General features: G+C 37.2%; 1 protein-coding gene across 3 annotated transcripts; it reads right to left on the bottom strand.

Moving 5' to 3' along the window:
- Window positions 1-296: 296 nt before the first annotated feature.
- LOC121992548 (sterol carrier protein 2-like) lies at window positions 297-15525 on the bottom strand. Of its 3 annotated transcripts, none has more exons than XR_006114946.1 (6): window positions 15272-15525; window positions 15134-15194; window positions 14933-15032; window positions 14726-14846; window positions 5934-6323; window positions 297-541 (listed from the first exon to the last, which is right to left on the bottom strand). XR_006114946.1 is itself a non-coding variant. In XM_042547008.1 (4 exons), the coding sequence occupies exons 1-4, from the start codon at window positions 15392-15394 to the stop codon at window positions 14765-14767; spliced, it is 366 nt and encodes a 121-aa protein (XP_042402942.1). In that variant the 5' UTR covers window positions 15395-15524; the 3' UTR covers window positions 14565-14764. The 3 variants fall into 3 exon arrangements, 1 of the variants encoding a protein (XP_042402942.1); XR_006114947.1 differs by having other exon boundaries at window positions 14753-14846; XM_042547008.1 differs by lacking the exons at window positions 297-541; window positions 5934-6323 and having other exon boundaries at window positions 14565-14846; window positions 15272-15524.
- Between the last annotated feature and the right edge of the window lie 564 nt (window positions 15526-16089).

Here is a 16089-nt window from a genome sequence, read left to right as displayed (position 1 = left end):
AGTATTAGAGTTTATGAATCCTGGTAACTGTGATCTTTTGGTTTTTGCCTCCCTCTAGACCTCTGAGTATTAGAGTTTATGAATCACGGTAACCAATGAGATCATCTCACTTGGTTGCCAGGATTCTAATACTTAAGCCCTGAGGTCTAGAGTTCAATCTGGGGGAAGGCCAGGGGTGGAAAGTCCTAGTGAGTAACGGCACGGCCAAGGGTCGTCGGTCGACAACATGAGATGAAACAACCCCAGTTTTTTTTTTTTTTACTAATCTCTCTCATCAACTACTATTTGAATGATCGTAATGCAGTGCCAACAAAGAAATTATCATAATCCCATGAACATGCCCGTATCAACATATGTTTATCGGTATGAACATAAACTCCTCAAACATTCCCCACCCGAATGACAATGAAATGAAAATAACTCTTGCAGTGAATCCAATAGGCTCCGCACTCCTGAACAACGGACAGTACCATGCGTCCATCCCGCCTCCTCGTCTACTCCATCTGTTGGCCTTCCGGCATATCCTGAAAGTCATCCTCACCTGTAATATAAATGGGGTGAGTCTACGACCCAGCAAGTACAGACCAATATGAATATGAGGATATCCGTAAAGTAGTCAAAATAGCAACTAGAAGCCTTTTTAAGAAACCATAACACAACCCAAATACGAAATAAGAGATATAATATGCAATAGTGATCCTATGTAGCTAATAGGGTGAATATGTCACATATCCGGTAACCACATTTAGAGCCAGTCAACAGTCCCATGAACCTAGAGGTACCTCGTAGAGAACATGCATCCAGTCCTATAGCCGAAGCTAACCATATCAGTCAAGTTTGGATGGGCCCTCCCCGGAGCTCATCCCGGGTCACCCATCCCGTACTGCTACCACATATGCTCATACTCATCCTATTCGCTACATAAGTAAAGGAAACATAATCTTTTCTCATTATTCTGTATCATTTGATCATGTTTTTTTTTTATTCCATTCATACTGTAATCATTTCCATATTGAAGTAAATAATGTAGTCATGCATCCTCAAAAGAGAGCAATAAACCATGAATATTCATCTTCTAATCAGATAGTCATGCAAAAGAAAACTACTGAAAACTTGTATCATGGTAAAGAAATACAATAGACACCAATCATACAACAACTGAACTAAATACAAACCACATCAAAATTTAACTCCCATCGAATAAAAACCATTCACATAATACCATAATCACATTGAAACTCTACAGATAAACTCATCAAATAAACTCACCAAATGAAGTTGTACTATAAACTCAGAAATCAAAACTAGCAGATACGAATCCCACCGAAGAACAAAGCAACTTCATTTTAAAGAGTTAGATAAGAACATCTTCCTTTAACATAACTTATTCTAGATCTGTACCAAAAAAACTCGGAACTATCCTAAAAAGAAGTACACGACAATTCACAACCCTACGGCAAAGAAAAACCTGAACAAACCTCGACTTGGAACCGAACAGATTCCATGGTTACTTAGAGAGCAGAATAATCCCATCCTATCAAAAATTTGGCCGGCATATCAACAGAGTAACAACAAAATACAGGAGCATATTCACGAATTATAACGAAACCCCATTCACCATCAAATTGCAACTAAACCAAAGAAACAGGGTCAACATTTAATCAAAACATCATCCTGCTAATCTAGAATTTTCGAAGAACAGGAAACCTCTAAGGAAAACATAATAAGAACCATAGAATCAGAAAACAGTATTGAAAACCAGTGCTAACTCACGATTCTACCTAATACGTTACTACCTCCAGGAAACATGAATCAAATACAGTATAACCCATTAAATCTGCTCCAAATTTTGAAACCAAATCCCCATAAATCCCAAAATATACAACTCATTCAACAATTAACATCCCAAACAAGCATTTAAACGAACAGGTGTCCGGCAAAGAGCTCACAACATCAACAGCAGCGAGGAAATCGAAGTTCAAACATTTTCACAGCCAAGCAACTACTGCATGAATCATGAATAAATCAATTCACTGACAACGAGCACCTTCAATCACAGAATGCCCTGCGAAAATCCAGAACCAAGCACAAACTGGCAAGAACTTCGAGGAAACCTCACATCGAATCAAAACACTATCGGAGAAGAAGCAATCGAAGGGAATTCACAAGAATAGACAACCTCATTATCCTTCGAAGAACAGAAATCATGAACTCTAGCTCAAATCATTCGTTGCAGGAAATTCGCAGAGAACTCAAACGAAGAATCAAGAACCCACAAAACTGATCGTGAACATCACAAGATCCCTAAATCGGACAAGGACCTCCCTAAATCGGTCAAGGACCTCCCTAAATCGGACAATCGGAGCTCATAAAGTCATTCCAACATCTCCTAGGTGCTATCTTATACCTCACAGATCTCACCGCTTCATAAGGAAGTGTACTTGCCTTTCTCCGCCTCTTGCCACTATCGAAAACGCTCGCCCACTCCCGCACCAGGTGTGGTGGATGGAGACCTCTGCGTCCGGTCACAACATCCGCCATGAGATCGTCGGCATCGGATGATGCTTGGCTGGAACTCAAGTCGCCGGGAAGAACTTGGTCAAAGTGGCGAAGCTGGGCAGAGTGAAAGAGACGGCGTTTCCGTGTACAGTGGAGTGAATCGACAGAAATAGGGTTTTATACCTAGATTACTAATATTCAACTTAGGTTAATTAGACCAATAAACTCCTAACTTAATTGGGTATTAGAATAGGTTCATTCATCTTAATAGTTATATCCTCTTAAAATATATCATACAAATTCATTTTAAATTTCTGAACAATTTCTAAAATTTATTAAAAAAAAATTATAAACTTATCTCTTGGTTAGCACCTGTGTGATCTTAGACATTTTCGTAAATAAATTTCTTAATTTTTGCTCGTGGGTCCTTACAATTCTCCCCCCTTATAAAAATTTCGTCCTCGAAATTTGACTTACCAAATAATTTAGCTAGCGATTGCACATATCTAATTTAGTCCCCCGAGTAACTTCTTCCATAAGCTGATTCCCCCATAAGATCTTCACCACTTTGATCTCCCTATCCCTCAACTTTTAGACTTGACGATCAAGAATTTAATTTAGCATTTCCTTGTATGACAGATTTAGCGTCGATTGTATTGGCTTATAATGAATCGCATGTGAGGAATTAGAAATATACCTCTAAAACATGGAGTCGTGAAGCACATTATGAACCCCTATTTAGTTTGGTGGTAGAGTAGCTCTATAAATTCGAGTATCAATTCGGTCCAAAATCTCAATAGGTCCGATATACCATGGTCCAAGTTTCCCCTTCTCCTCGAACATACAACTCGGCATGTCATTGCAAACGTTGTCCTTATCGGTAAGAAATGAACTAACTTAGTTAGTCGTTTCACAGTAACCCATATCTCATTAGATTCCCTTGGTGCAATTGGTAACCCTATCATGAAATCCATAGCCATATTTTCATATTTCAGTATCGGATTTGTGAGGGTTCTAAGAGTTCGGCTGCCTTATCATGTTTAGCCCTCGCTAATTGACAGATAAGACACTCGTGGACTAGGATGCCCTGAGTACCGAATGGTATGTGCCTCTGTCGTAAGGTCTTCCCTAAGGGCACAAAATACGACCTTTATATCTCTCAATTTTATCTACTGACGAGTACATTGTATATATTTTTTTTTAATCTATCTGGGCTTTTCTTTCCTGAATATCCGACCAATCCTGATTTGCTTGTACTAACACTTGGTCATCCTTACTAAGTTACTAGATTAATCTTCACCAGCCTCTCACTAGATCTATTTGATCAACCACACCCAAATAACTAGACATCAAAATAGCTATGGTCTTGTAATGACTCGATCAAGATTATAAATTCCAAACATCATATGCCATGTTATCCATCCAAATTTGGCATCTGCTAAACCTTTAACAATTCATGAATTGTTATCTTAACATGTTAATGCAACCAAGTAGCATCTAGCAACCAAAAAAAAATAAAATGAAGGAAAATTCCATTACATCTCATTTTAATATATCGTTGCAGATGGGGAGAACAGTTGATGTAGGTTTTAGCAAAGACACCCAATTAAGTCTTTCAAAGACTAACGCAATATATATATTTCCTGTTCTGTAAGTGCATTATTTGTTTTGGCCTTTAACTAATCAATAACCATAGGTGTAAAAACCACAACTTTATTTTCTGGTTCAATAGTTATTCGATAAACTTCCCCAAAAATAATATTCAAATGTTGACCATCATTGTGGGGGAAATTTGCCAAACCAATCTAGTTATGTTCAAATGAGATCAATTTAATGAGTAGCAAAACATAGTCGGTTTGGGGAATATGGAGCCTGTCCTTACATTACTTCAAGTCCATCTGAGCAAGACTAACTAGAGTTGTGTTTAGATAGCATCTAATATGGTCATGTAGAGAAAATAAAGCTCCAATGTAACATACAGGAACTTAACTTATTAATAATCCGGAGCAGAACCTCCACATAGTAATAAATTGTAATTTCCACCACAAAACTATAATGTAACATGTTGGGAGTATCATATGAGGCAATTCAAGAGACATACTTCAATATACCATGCAGGAAACATTTCACAACTGAACCTAAAGAAGGCAAATCCTAAGTTATCAAGTGGCAGTTTTCATAAAAATAGAATTCAATCATCAAATAAACAAAAGCATAAAATGAGAGTAGCCAATTCACAAATTTTCCTAATCTCTACTCCTGAATTATGTCAAATCCTAGGACTGCATGTTCATAGAAATTAGTGAATTACAACCTGAGTATACACATCAAGTAAATTTACTAATTTAGCATGTATCACCACCCGTGCCAATACAATAAATGAGCAAGAAATTGATGGTTGATATTAAACTACCCACAATAACAATTAATAACGAACAAGATGCTTCCAATAAAATGTTTGTCCCTAGTTCACTGGCTGTCACGTGTTTTGTCTTTCAATGTTTTCAATTAACATAATATTCTTGTGTCTATCATTGACCAATACAAGTTGATGCTGCCATTAGTTTCATATTACCTCTTGGGCTTTCCATAATGCCCAGGCATCCATGTTTAGTTATGCAAATCTATTGAAGTTGGGTGACAAACCTATTTTCCATTGTTAATACTATTGTAGTCCCACAGTCTAGGAATCAACCCTTGGTGATGACAGTCTATTGAAGTTTGGGAATTAATTAATTACTGCTACAAAGTTAGTTCCACACTTTAGGGAGCATAAGATTAATTTACTCTATCATCTAGCCTATTGGAATGAGGATTCCAGTAGCTGGAACTTGAACTCCTCCAAAGTAAATATATTAGATGATGGCCATTACAGATAACTATGGAAAATAAGGCTCTACATAAACTTAACACAAAATACGACCAAAATTTTCCTCTTTTCTTTGTACTCAAGTCTCATCCTTAAACAGAATGCTCTGTTCCAGTCATTATAGCACAATATAAAACAACATATTTCCTCCCAAGTCCTAATTCAGCAAGAATAGTTTTGGACAAACATTTTCAGTTTTATAACAACGTTTGACATGCAGTCAAGGAAAGGAAAGTCATGGATCTAGTGTGTACGAAAGAGCTGTGAACAAGTCAAATAACACATACAAAAAAAAAAATCAGGCATTGCTCATATACTGTCATGTAGAAATGATCTAACTGGAATTTCAAACCTTGCATAATCAATCTGAATTACCTAAGTACACGAAGAGAGAGCATTTATGTACGCATCACCAACTCTGATTCTATTAAACTATCCCAAATGCAGAACATGAGGCTAACTAGATCATCTCTACCTATTTCTGCTAATGAATTATCTCATACTGCAGGATTACTAATCACATAACCACAACAATAATACAGGTATGTGCAAGAATAAATCTTACAAACTCGAAGGCAGGAGTAGTTGAGTCCTTGACGAGATGGCTTGCGCATGTTGTCCCTTAGGAGTGTGCTCTGATACCAACTGAAACAACCCCAGTTTTTTTTTTTTTTACTAATCTCTCTCATCAACTACTATTTGAATGATCGTAATGCAGTACCAACAAAGAAATTATCATAATCCCATGAACATGCCCGTATCAACATATGTTTATCGGTATGAACATAAACTCCTCAAACATTCCCCACCCGAATGACAATGAAATGAAAATAACTCTTGCAGTGAATCCAATAGGCTCCGCACTCCTGAACAACGGACAGTACCATGCGTCCATCCCGCCTCCTCGTCTACTCCATCTGTTGGCCTTCCGGCATATCCTGAAAGTCATCCTCACCTGTAATATAAATGGGGTGAGTCTACGACCCAGCAAGTACAGACCAATATGAATATGAGGATATCCGTAAAGTAGTCAAAATAGCAACTAGAAGCCTTTTTAAGAAACCATAACACAACCCAAATACGAAATAAGAGATATAATATGCAATAGTGATCCTATGTAGCTAATAGGGTGAATATGTCACATATCCGGTAACCACATTTAGAGCCAGTCAACAGTCCCATGAACCTAGAGGTACCTCGTAGAGAACATGCATCCAGTCCTATAGCCGAAGCTAACCATATCAGTCAAGTTTGGATGGGCCCTCCCCGGAGCTCATCCCGGGTCACCCATCCCGTACTGCTACCACATATGCTCATACTCATCCTATTCGCTACATAAGTAAAGGAAACATAATCTTTTCTCATTATTCTGTATCATTTGATCATGTTTTTTTTTTATTCCATTCATACTGTAATCATTTCCATATTGAAGTAAATAATGTAGTCATGCATCCTCAAAAGAGAGCAATAAACCATGAATATTCATCTTCTAATCAGATAGTCATGCAAAAGAAAACTACTGAAAACTTGTATCATGGTAAAGAAATACAATAGATACCAATCATACAACAACTGAACTAAATACAAACCACATCAAAATTTAACTCCCATCGAATAAAAACCATTCACATAATACCATAATCACATTGAAACTCTACAGATAAACTCATCAAATAAACTCACCAAATGAAGTTGTACTATAAACTCAGAAATCAAAACTAGCAGATACGAATCCCACCGAAGAACAAAGCAACTTCATTTTAAAGAGTTAGATAAGAACATCTTCCTTTAACATAACTTATTCTAGATATGTACCAAAAAAAAAAACTCGGAACTATCCTAAAAAGAAGTACACGACAATTCACAACCCTACGACAAAGAAAAACCCGAACAAACCTCGACTTGGAACTGAACAGAGTCCATGGTTACTTAGAGAGCAGAACAATCCCATCCTATCAAAAATTTGGCCGACATATCAACAGAGCAACAATGAAATACAGGAGCATATTCACGAATCAGAACGGAACCCCATTCACCATCAAATTGCAACTAAACCAAAGAAACAGGGTCAACATTTAATCAAAACATCATCCTGCTAATCTAGAATTCCCGAAGAACAGGAAACCTCTAAGGAAAAACACAATAAGAACCATAGAATCAGAAAACAGTATTGAAAACCAGTGCTAACTCACGATTCTACCTAATACGTTACTACCTCCAGGAAACATGGATCAAATACAGTATAACCCATTAAATCTGCTCCAAATTTTGAAACCAAATCCCCATAAATCCCAAAATATACAACTCATTCAACAATTAACATCCCAAACAAGCATTTAAACGAACAGGTGTCCGGCAAAGAGCTCACAACATCAACAGCAGCGAGGAAATCGAAGTTCAAACATTTTCACAGCCAAGCAACTACTGCATGAATCATGAATAAATCAATTCACTGACAACGAGCACCTTCAATCACAGAATGCCCTGCGAAAATCCAGAACCAAGCACAAACTGGCAAGAACTTCGAGGAAACCTCACATCGAATCAAAACACTATCGGAGAAGAAGCAATCGAAGGGAATTCACAAGAATAGACAACCTCATTATCCTTCGAAGAACAGAAATCATGAACTCTAGCTCAAATCATTCGTTGCAGGAAATTCGCAGAGAACTCAAACGAAGAATCAAGAACCCACAAAACTGATCGTGAACATCACAAGATCCCTAAATCGGACAAGGACCTCCCTAAATCGGTCAAGGACCTCCGTAAATCGGACAATCGGAGCTCATAAAGTCATTCCAACATCTCCTAGGTGCTATCTTATACCTCACAGATCTCACCGCTTCATAAGGAAGTGTACTTGCCTTTCTCCGCCTCTTGCCACTATCGAAAACGCTCGCCCACTCCCGCACCAGGTGTGGTGGATGGAGACCTCTGCGTCCGGTCACAACATCCGCCATGAGATCGTCGGCATCGGATGATGCTTGGCTGGAACTCAAGTCGCCGGGAAGAACTTGGTCAAAGTGGCGAAGCTGGGCAGAGTGAAAGAGACGGCGTTTCCGTGTACAGTGGAGTGAATCGACAGAAATAGGGTTTTATACCTAGATTACTAATATTCAACTTAGGTTAATTAGACCAATAAACTCCTAACTTAATTGGGTATTAGAATAGGTTCATTCATCTTAATAGTTATATCCTCTTAAAATATATCATACAAATTCATTTTAAATTTCTGAACAATTTCTAAAATTTATTAAAAAAAAATTATAAACTTATCTCTTGGTTAGCACCTGTGTGATCTTAGACATTTTCGTAAATAAATTTCTTAATTTTTGCTCGTGGGTCCTTACATGAGAGGTCGCCAAATGGGCCGACGACATAAGGGCCGACGGTCGACGACCCGAGGGTCGCCAAATGGGCCACCAAATGGGCCAAGAGGGTCAGGTCGTTACAATATGTCCTACATTTGAGCAAAAATTTGGTCCTCTATTACAGGAGCTTAAAAGGCAAGGCATTATTGGGGAAAATCCATTACAGCATTGGTAGAAAAATAAGATTACATGCCAACTGGATATCAAAAATCTGGAGTTCATAATTGAAGACAGGCCATTAAAACATCTAATTCCATCACAAAATGAGGCATTTTCCAAGCATGTAAAGGCCCTACTAGACTTGGGGATTATTCGACCAAGTAAGAGTAGACACAGAACTACTGCTATAATAGTAAACTCAGGAACCACAGTTGACCTAGTTACCGGCAAAGAGAAGAAGGGTAAAGAAAGGCTGGTGTTCAATTACAAGCGCCTTAATGATATCACCCATAAAGATCAATATAGTCTACCTGGCATCAATACTATTCTAAAAAAGGTCAGTAACAGCTGTATATTTTCTAAATTTGATCTAAAGAGCAGTTTTCACCAGGTAGCCATGCATCCTGATTCAGTAGAATGGACAGCCTTCTGGGTGCTTGACGGATTATATGACTAGCTTGTAATGTCATTTGGGTTAAAAAATGCACCTGCAGTATTTCAGAGAAAAATTGATCTATGCTGTAAAGGGACAGAAGAATTTATAGCAGTTTATATTGATGATATACTGGTATTTTCTCCAGACGAAAGAACCCACGAATAGCATAAAAGGCAAATGCTTCATATTTGCCAATTAAATGGGCTGATCTTAAGCCCAACAAAGATGAAAATAGTAGTAAAAGAAATTGAATTTCTTGAGGCAATCATTGATAATTGCAAGATTAAACTTCAGTCGCATGTTATCTCAAAAATTGTTGATTTTAATGACAATGATCTCAAAACAACCAAAGGTATGAGATCGTGGCTTGGTTTATTAAATTATGCCTGAAATTATATTCCAAATCTTGGAAAGCTTCTTAGTCCTCTTTATGCCAAAACATCACCTAACGGGGAGAAGAGACTAAACCAGCAAGATTGGGATTTAATACACAAGGTAAAGGAAAAGGTAAAACAGCTCCCAGACTTGGAGATCCCTCCTCCAGAATGCTACATAATCTTGGAAGTAGATGGATGTATGGATGGTTGGGGAGGAATATGCAAATGGAAAAAACAAAAATTCGACCCTATAGCTTCAGAAAAAAATTGTGCGTATTCCAGTGGAAAATTTAATCCTCCAAAATCCACCATGCAGAAATTTATGCAATAATGAATACAATGGAAGCTTTGAAGATTTACTTCCTTGACAAACAGGAGCTTCTCATCAGAACAGATTGCCAGGCCATAATAAGTTTCTTTGGCAAAACTTCTAACCATAAACCATCTCGGGTCAGGTGGTTAGCATTTACTGATTATATAATAGGAGCCAGACCAATCGTTCAATTTGAGCACATTGATGGAAAAAGTAATCAGGTAGCAGACTCCTTGTCTCGACTAATAACTGTGTTAATTTTTACAGAATGACCGGAACAGGACCTCGACAAGCTAGCCATGGTAGCACCAACAATTAAAGAACTCCAGGAGCATCCCAATTCGAAGGCCCAGGAGATGTTGAGCAAGACCCTTTGGACCCTCTCGACTTCGCTAGACAATACCAACAGACAATTAACAAGCGTCACGGTCGGCCCATCTCTCTTGACGAATTCCATCAAATCACAGAAGAGTTACATCAGCTGGAACAGCAAACAGCAACGCGAGCCATTAATGCAGTCCACCAACTCAGACTTATCCATTCACTAAAACGACAAGAATGTAACAGGAGTATGGGACATGATAATTGGTGGAATGACTAGTATCCTGCAGTAGAACAGTGTGATAATCAACTTTCCTAGTCAGCATATCTTCTCCAGGATTGCATTTCACGAATGAAGAATTTTAAAGTATAAAAGCAGCAAGCATGATGGACCCTGATAAAGTGACTTTCTCGTGACTAATAGTGTCTTTATGTTAAGTAGTGGAGTGCTTTAAAGACTCCTTGACAAAAGGGAGTCCTTTATGTAAAGAAAGTAATAAAGTGCTTTAAGTAATGGAGTGCTTTAAAAATTCCCGGACAAAAGGGAGTCCTTTATGTAAAGAAGTGATTCCTCTTAGCTATATCAAACGTGCCGATGGGGCCCCATGCGCACCCGGCGTTTGCTATATAAGAAGGAAATCACTCCTCTTGCCAGGCATCAAGCATCCACTTGAGCTTTACCTGAGGTATTTTCTCTGTAAAATTCAGCTTGAATCTAAGTTTCTGGTTTCTCTGGTTTCTTCCCTCCCCCTCTCTTCACTCCCCCTCTTTGCCTTGAAATCTAGGGGACACTGTGAAAGTGATTACAAAGTGGCAACATACATGCGGGTTTCTGAGACCAATTTGTAGAGAAGTACATCCTCGTCTATAAAGACAGGTATCCAGATCTGAGTGAACTCTATGCAACCTTGAAACACACAAACGCTTCTGATTCTGTACTTCAATGAGGTAAATCACTTTTTCCCCTGCAAGTTGCTGTTCGTGTTACCATTTTCCACTGTATGGCTTCTCCTTTATCAAACTCCAAAATTAATATTTATGCCAACAAGCATGAATATAAGAATTCGAACAATCATGAGCTTGTTTTTGCATGTCAATATGCATGAAGATAAAAAGGCAATTCTCAGGATCATGATTTTGCATATCAATCGAGCTAAAAGCTCACAGATTTGTCGTTTATTGTGTTAGATAATTATTATTCTTGTATTCATGCGACTCTACTACAAGAGAGACGTTCTTCCTTCATGAACATGCAGTAATTTTTTCTTGTTTGAGTAGTAGTTACTCGTTGATATGTTCTGTGGAATGTTGCACGATCGTCAAATGAAGTCTCCTAATATATTTTTTTTGAAAAAGGGAGAGGAACCACTGCCACATGGATTAAATGATCGAATACTTTTTGAATTTTGTCGGTTGACATGATATTATGTTGTTACTGAATGACTGTAATCTTTTGAAACGGTATAGCATTTGTGAGTTTGTGAGTAGAAACATAGAAGGCCACTTTGAACTTTTGGATGGTTGGGAATAAAGTAGGAATGCACATGATTAGAGAAGCTTTTTGTTGGTCTGGAATCCCTAAAATAAGTCATAATAATGTAAAATATGTCATCAGAGAATTGGAAATGTAGCAGATGAATTTCCTAAGAATTAAGTGAAAGAACTAAAATGGTAAATAGATGCACTCTTTTACAGACTCGAGAAGTGCTGCTTTGTTAACGTGTTTTTTGTTCATATCATCAAATTGCTCCGCCGTCTCTTTTTTCAGTGTTTTGGGTTCTTTTGGTTCACAAGCCAAAAAAAGCTAATAAGATGGCAAATTGCATTGGTGTACCGAGAAGATTAGTGTCCGACACAATAAGCTCTCTTTCATTAAGCAATGTTGAAGTGTTTGGGAGAGTAGGAGCTGATAGAATTTCGTCATGGTTTCCTATTTATCCATGTTTTGCGCCTTATATTTGTAGGTAGACGTTTGTCATGGAATATGGGAGGATTGTTAGGGTTATAGAAAAAGAAAGGATCATGTTTTGCTGGGAATGATGATGAAGTTGATGAATTTTCAAGTACAATGTTGGAAATAAAAACAAACAAGGAAACAAAAAATGAGTAAGTATTTTGTATAACTCTCATATGTGTTTGACTCATCAAATACTATTTCTTTTTTAATTAAAGGGGCACTATTTTTTTTCATCAAAATGGCTTTCGAATCCAACCTTAAAACATGTTTTTCTCCTTAATAACCAACCCCATTGAACTGATTCCATAAAACCAAACAGTTCTCTGAAAAGAAAAAAAAAACTAAGCAGTTTGGAATAGTTTGAATTTGTTAAGCAATTTAACATGGTCATCAACATTGGACAATTAGGAAAGTTCGACAATGTGGGAGGAGAAACTTCTCAAAACCTTGATGAACAAGCCAGCAATGATGAGGTCGATGGAGTGGAAGTGTTTAATCAGGGGTTTCTTTCTCGCAATAGACTAAAGAAGGAAGTATGAGACGATTTCTACCTGATGACCAAGCAAGATCAATGGTATGTGAGTGGTACCTTCAAGAACAAGCAAAAATGGAGAGTTCAATTGAATTGAGGCTCTAGGAACAGAGGTACTCCAAGGAAAAATGAATTAAACTAGAGAAATTGTTTTTATCCCTCAAGAAATTTGGTTCACTGAGGATTTTATAAGGAAAAAGAAACATGAAAATAAGATTTTATTTGGGTGCCCTTTTCATAAAAAATTAAAAATATATTTTGCAATAATTTTAATGATAAAGGGTACCCTTTTGCCTAATCTTAGCATCTTATGTTAAGTTGGCTTTGGCCTTCATATGCTATTGTATTTGACTTAAACTTTCAAAAGAATGCTCACATAATGAGACGAAACAAAATTGATTACATTGCAACTTTAGAGGTGGATTCATTATGGTAGTATCAATCTGTGCTTATGGATTTGTATGAATAGCCATTTCAACTTACGAGACAATCCAATTGATTTTTAAGATGTTCATATTTTCCCCTCTTTCTCAACCTAAATTGAGAACTAGACACGGGGCTAAGAATGATAGAAGCAAATGCCGCAGGATCTAGACTTCTAGAAAACTAAATGCTTATGGAAAAAATAAAATAAAATAACAAAAAAAACACCCAAAAAATTTCTAATATAGTGCCATACATATTTTCTCAAGGATACATAACAAAACAAAGTCAACTTTATTTATAAGATACGAGATTAGAATTAATAAATCTAACTCTGCTCACTGCCCTATTTCTTCAATAGGTAATAAGTTTTCAACTTTAAAATTTAAACAGCATCAGTCATTCATGCATAGGTGAAGAATAACAAATTGAAACTTTTTCTCTTATACCAACTGAAACAAAATCAAGGGAAAGATGTTGGAAACTGACATGAAAGATTCATAATATATCCTAAAAATGAAGATGAGTTTCACAACTACAACATATAGTGTTCGTGTGATTTGGTTAGGTGCTGAGTTTTTAAATCTGGCAATGGATGAGAGAAAAAAAACACAGAATACCAGCTTGCTTGGAAAAAACTGAAAATGGAATTGACCTGCATTTCTTTTTATTAAAATAAAAGTCAAATACAATGAGAAATGCAAATATATTTACCATTCCTCCAACAATAATAAATAGCAGAAGCAAAAGTCTTTTAGCTTGAGAACTAATCTCAAGTAAAGGTATGTAAAAACTATGGGAAAAAAAAAACAAATGTAGAAGGGCATTATACCAAACGAGATACCCGTTGTGTTTGGCTTTGATCAAATCATGCTCCACTATTGTGGTTTTTGAATGGCAATAAAATTTTCAGATATTATCCTTGGTGTTTAAGTTACCTCCAAAATCCAAGTATTAGTTGATTGACAAACTAATTTGTAAATCGGTTTTCATTTTCATTCTGGGAGAGCTTGAAAATCAAGGGCACAATATGGGAAAATTTATGATGGGGATGTAATTTGGTATAAAATAAATAGTGTGCTATTTGATCAAAAGATCAAATACAAAGGGTGTGATTTGGTAAAATGGCTGATGTTGGATGGCTTTCAATGGTAAGTTCTGCAGCAAATGTGCGATGTAAACAACAATATCATATCATACGACATTTACAATCCAAGAAACTCAATAGAGGTAGAAATAGGCCTTGGAAGCTGGTAAAGACTGGCGAAGTAATTTCTGAACAAACAAATAAATAACTAGGAATAAGCTTACCTCAACACAATAATTATTTCATTTAGGAAAACAATGTCTACAAATAACAAGAGTATGATTTGTTCAGTGAAATGATGCAACTCAAACCTTTAGCTGATTTTGATTTCCTTTATCTTTTATTTTATAAAGACTAGAACAGGCAGAACGATGAGCATACACTAGTTTGCACTAAAGGGAGCATCACCAGGCTTTCGGTTTAAAGTTTTGATGGTTTGGGGAAGATATCAGGTGTGAACTTTTGAGCTGCACTTATACTTCCCTTAATCTTCATCGCTCCTCTGTAATAATTCAAGAGAGAAAAAAAAAATCCGTAATCAAACCCCCCAAAACTTTTTCTTTACATAAATTTAAGGCGGAGCATTACCTGATGAATGCAATCTGCGGGTTCATCTTCCCTGTCGCAATTGACAGGAAATCGTTATCCGTAAAGGAAAAGGTAGCATCTGGCTTCCCATCATACGGGCCTAACTCGTTGTTAAAAAGGGAGATTGGAAAAAAAAACAGCAACAAATTTTAGAATGATACATCAACGACGAAATCGATGGGAAATAGGGAAAGGAGAGACCTTCGGTGACCGTTCCTTGCTTGAGATCGACAACGTAGATCTCCTCATCCACTCCAATCTTCTGCAGAGCGAAGGAGAAAGGAATAGAATTTTTTTTAGGGTTTGGGGAAAATGGGAACCAGAATGGAAAAGAAGGACCTTTGGGGCGATGTTGAGCTGGTAGACGAGGCTTATCTTGCTGGAGATCTGCTTTCCAGCGTCGGTGGCGAGATGGACCTTCATCTGCTCTAGAAGAGCCGCGGACTTGAGCGAGGTCGACATCGCCGTTTCTTCCTCAATCTCCGATTGCTCTTCTACCTGCCTTCTCCGTCGCGGTGGATCAATGACAATGTGAGATTTTTGTTGGGGTGGAACGTTATTTATGACAAGCAGTTAATTTGAGAGTAAATGATGCTCTTCCCGTTTGGCATGTCTCACCTGTCACCAATAATAAAATGTCCATTTGTTATATCAATTTTTATTTTTTACTACCAATAATAGAATCTCATATCGCGCAGGTGGGGGTTATTGGATCGGGCTTGATCCACTAAATATGGACCAGAGGATGTCTGCTCCTCATAACACAATTTAAGGACGAATTAAGATAATTAATGTTGGTTCATCCCACCAGAATATTTGAAAGGTCATTTTTTTATATATAATCTAAATATTAAGATAGATAGTTTTTACTCTAAAATATACTTTATACCTACTAAAAAAATTGATCTCCCAAACTGTTCCCATTGTAATTTGAACTCTGTTCTTATTTATCCTCATAGTATTTTTTTTACTATTACATTATACTCAGTGATCTTGTCCGAAAGTTAGAAAATGGTTAGCCGAGAACGTGACTCTGCGATTGACTGGATGAAGACTCGGTGCTGTCTTGAAACACAAGAAGTGGTAGTGCTGGGTCCTTCGATGCTCAAGTCAGTATTCTGTGAAATAATGGAGCATTGCATACCTCCGTCTGTAGA

Source organism: Zingiber officinale, chromosome 6B, assembly GCF_018446385.1.
Source record: "Zingiber officinale cultivar Zhangliang chromosome 6B, Zo_v1.1, whole genome shotgun sequence".
Lineage (NCBI taxonomy): Eukaryota > Viridiplantae > Streptophyta > Magnoliopsida > Zingiberales > Zingiberaceae > Zingiber > Zingiber officinale.
The sequence above is the reverse complement of the archived record's forward strand: the minus strand, read 5'-3'. Positions and strand labels throughout refer to the sequence as shown.

Coding starts and splice junctions, on each gene's coding strand:
- LOC121992548 (XM_042547008.1), bottom strand. CDS start 15,394: ATGTCGACCTCGCTCAAGTCCGCGGCTCTTCTAGAGCAGATGAAGGTC. Junction 15,195..15,271: donor AGCTCAACATCGCCCCAAAG/GTCCTTCTTTTC, acceptor TTCGCTCTGCAG/AAGATTGGAGTGGATGAGGA. Junction 15,033..15,133: donor GCAAGGAACGGTCACCGAAG/GTCTCTCCTTTC, acceptor ACAACGAGTTAG/GCCCGTATGATGGGAAGCCA.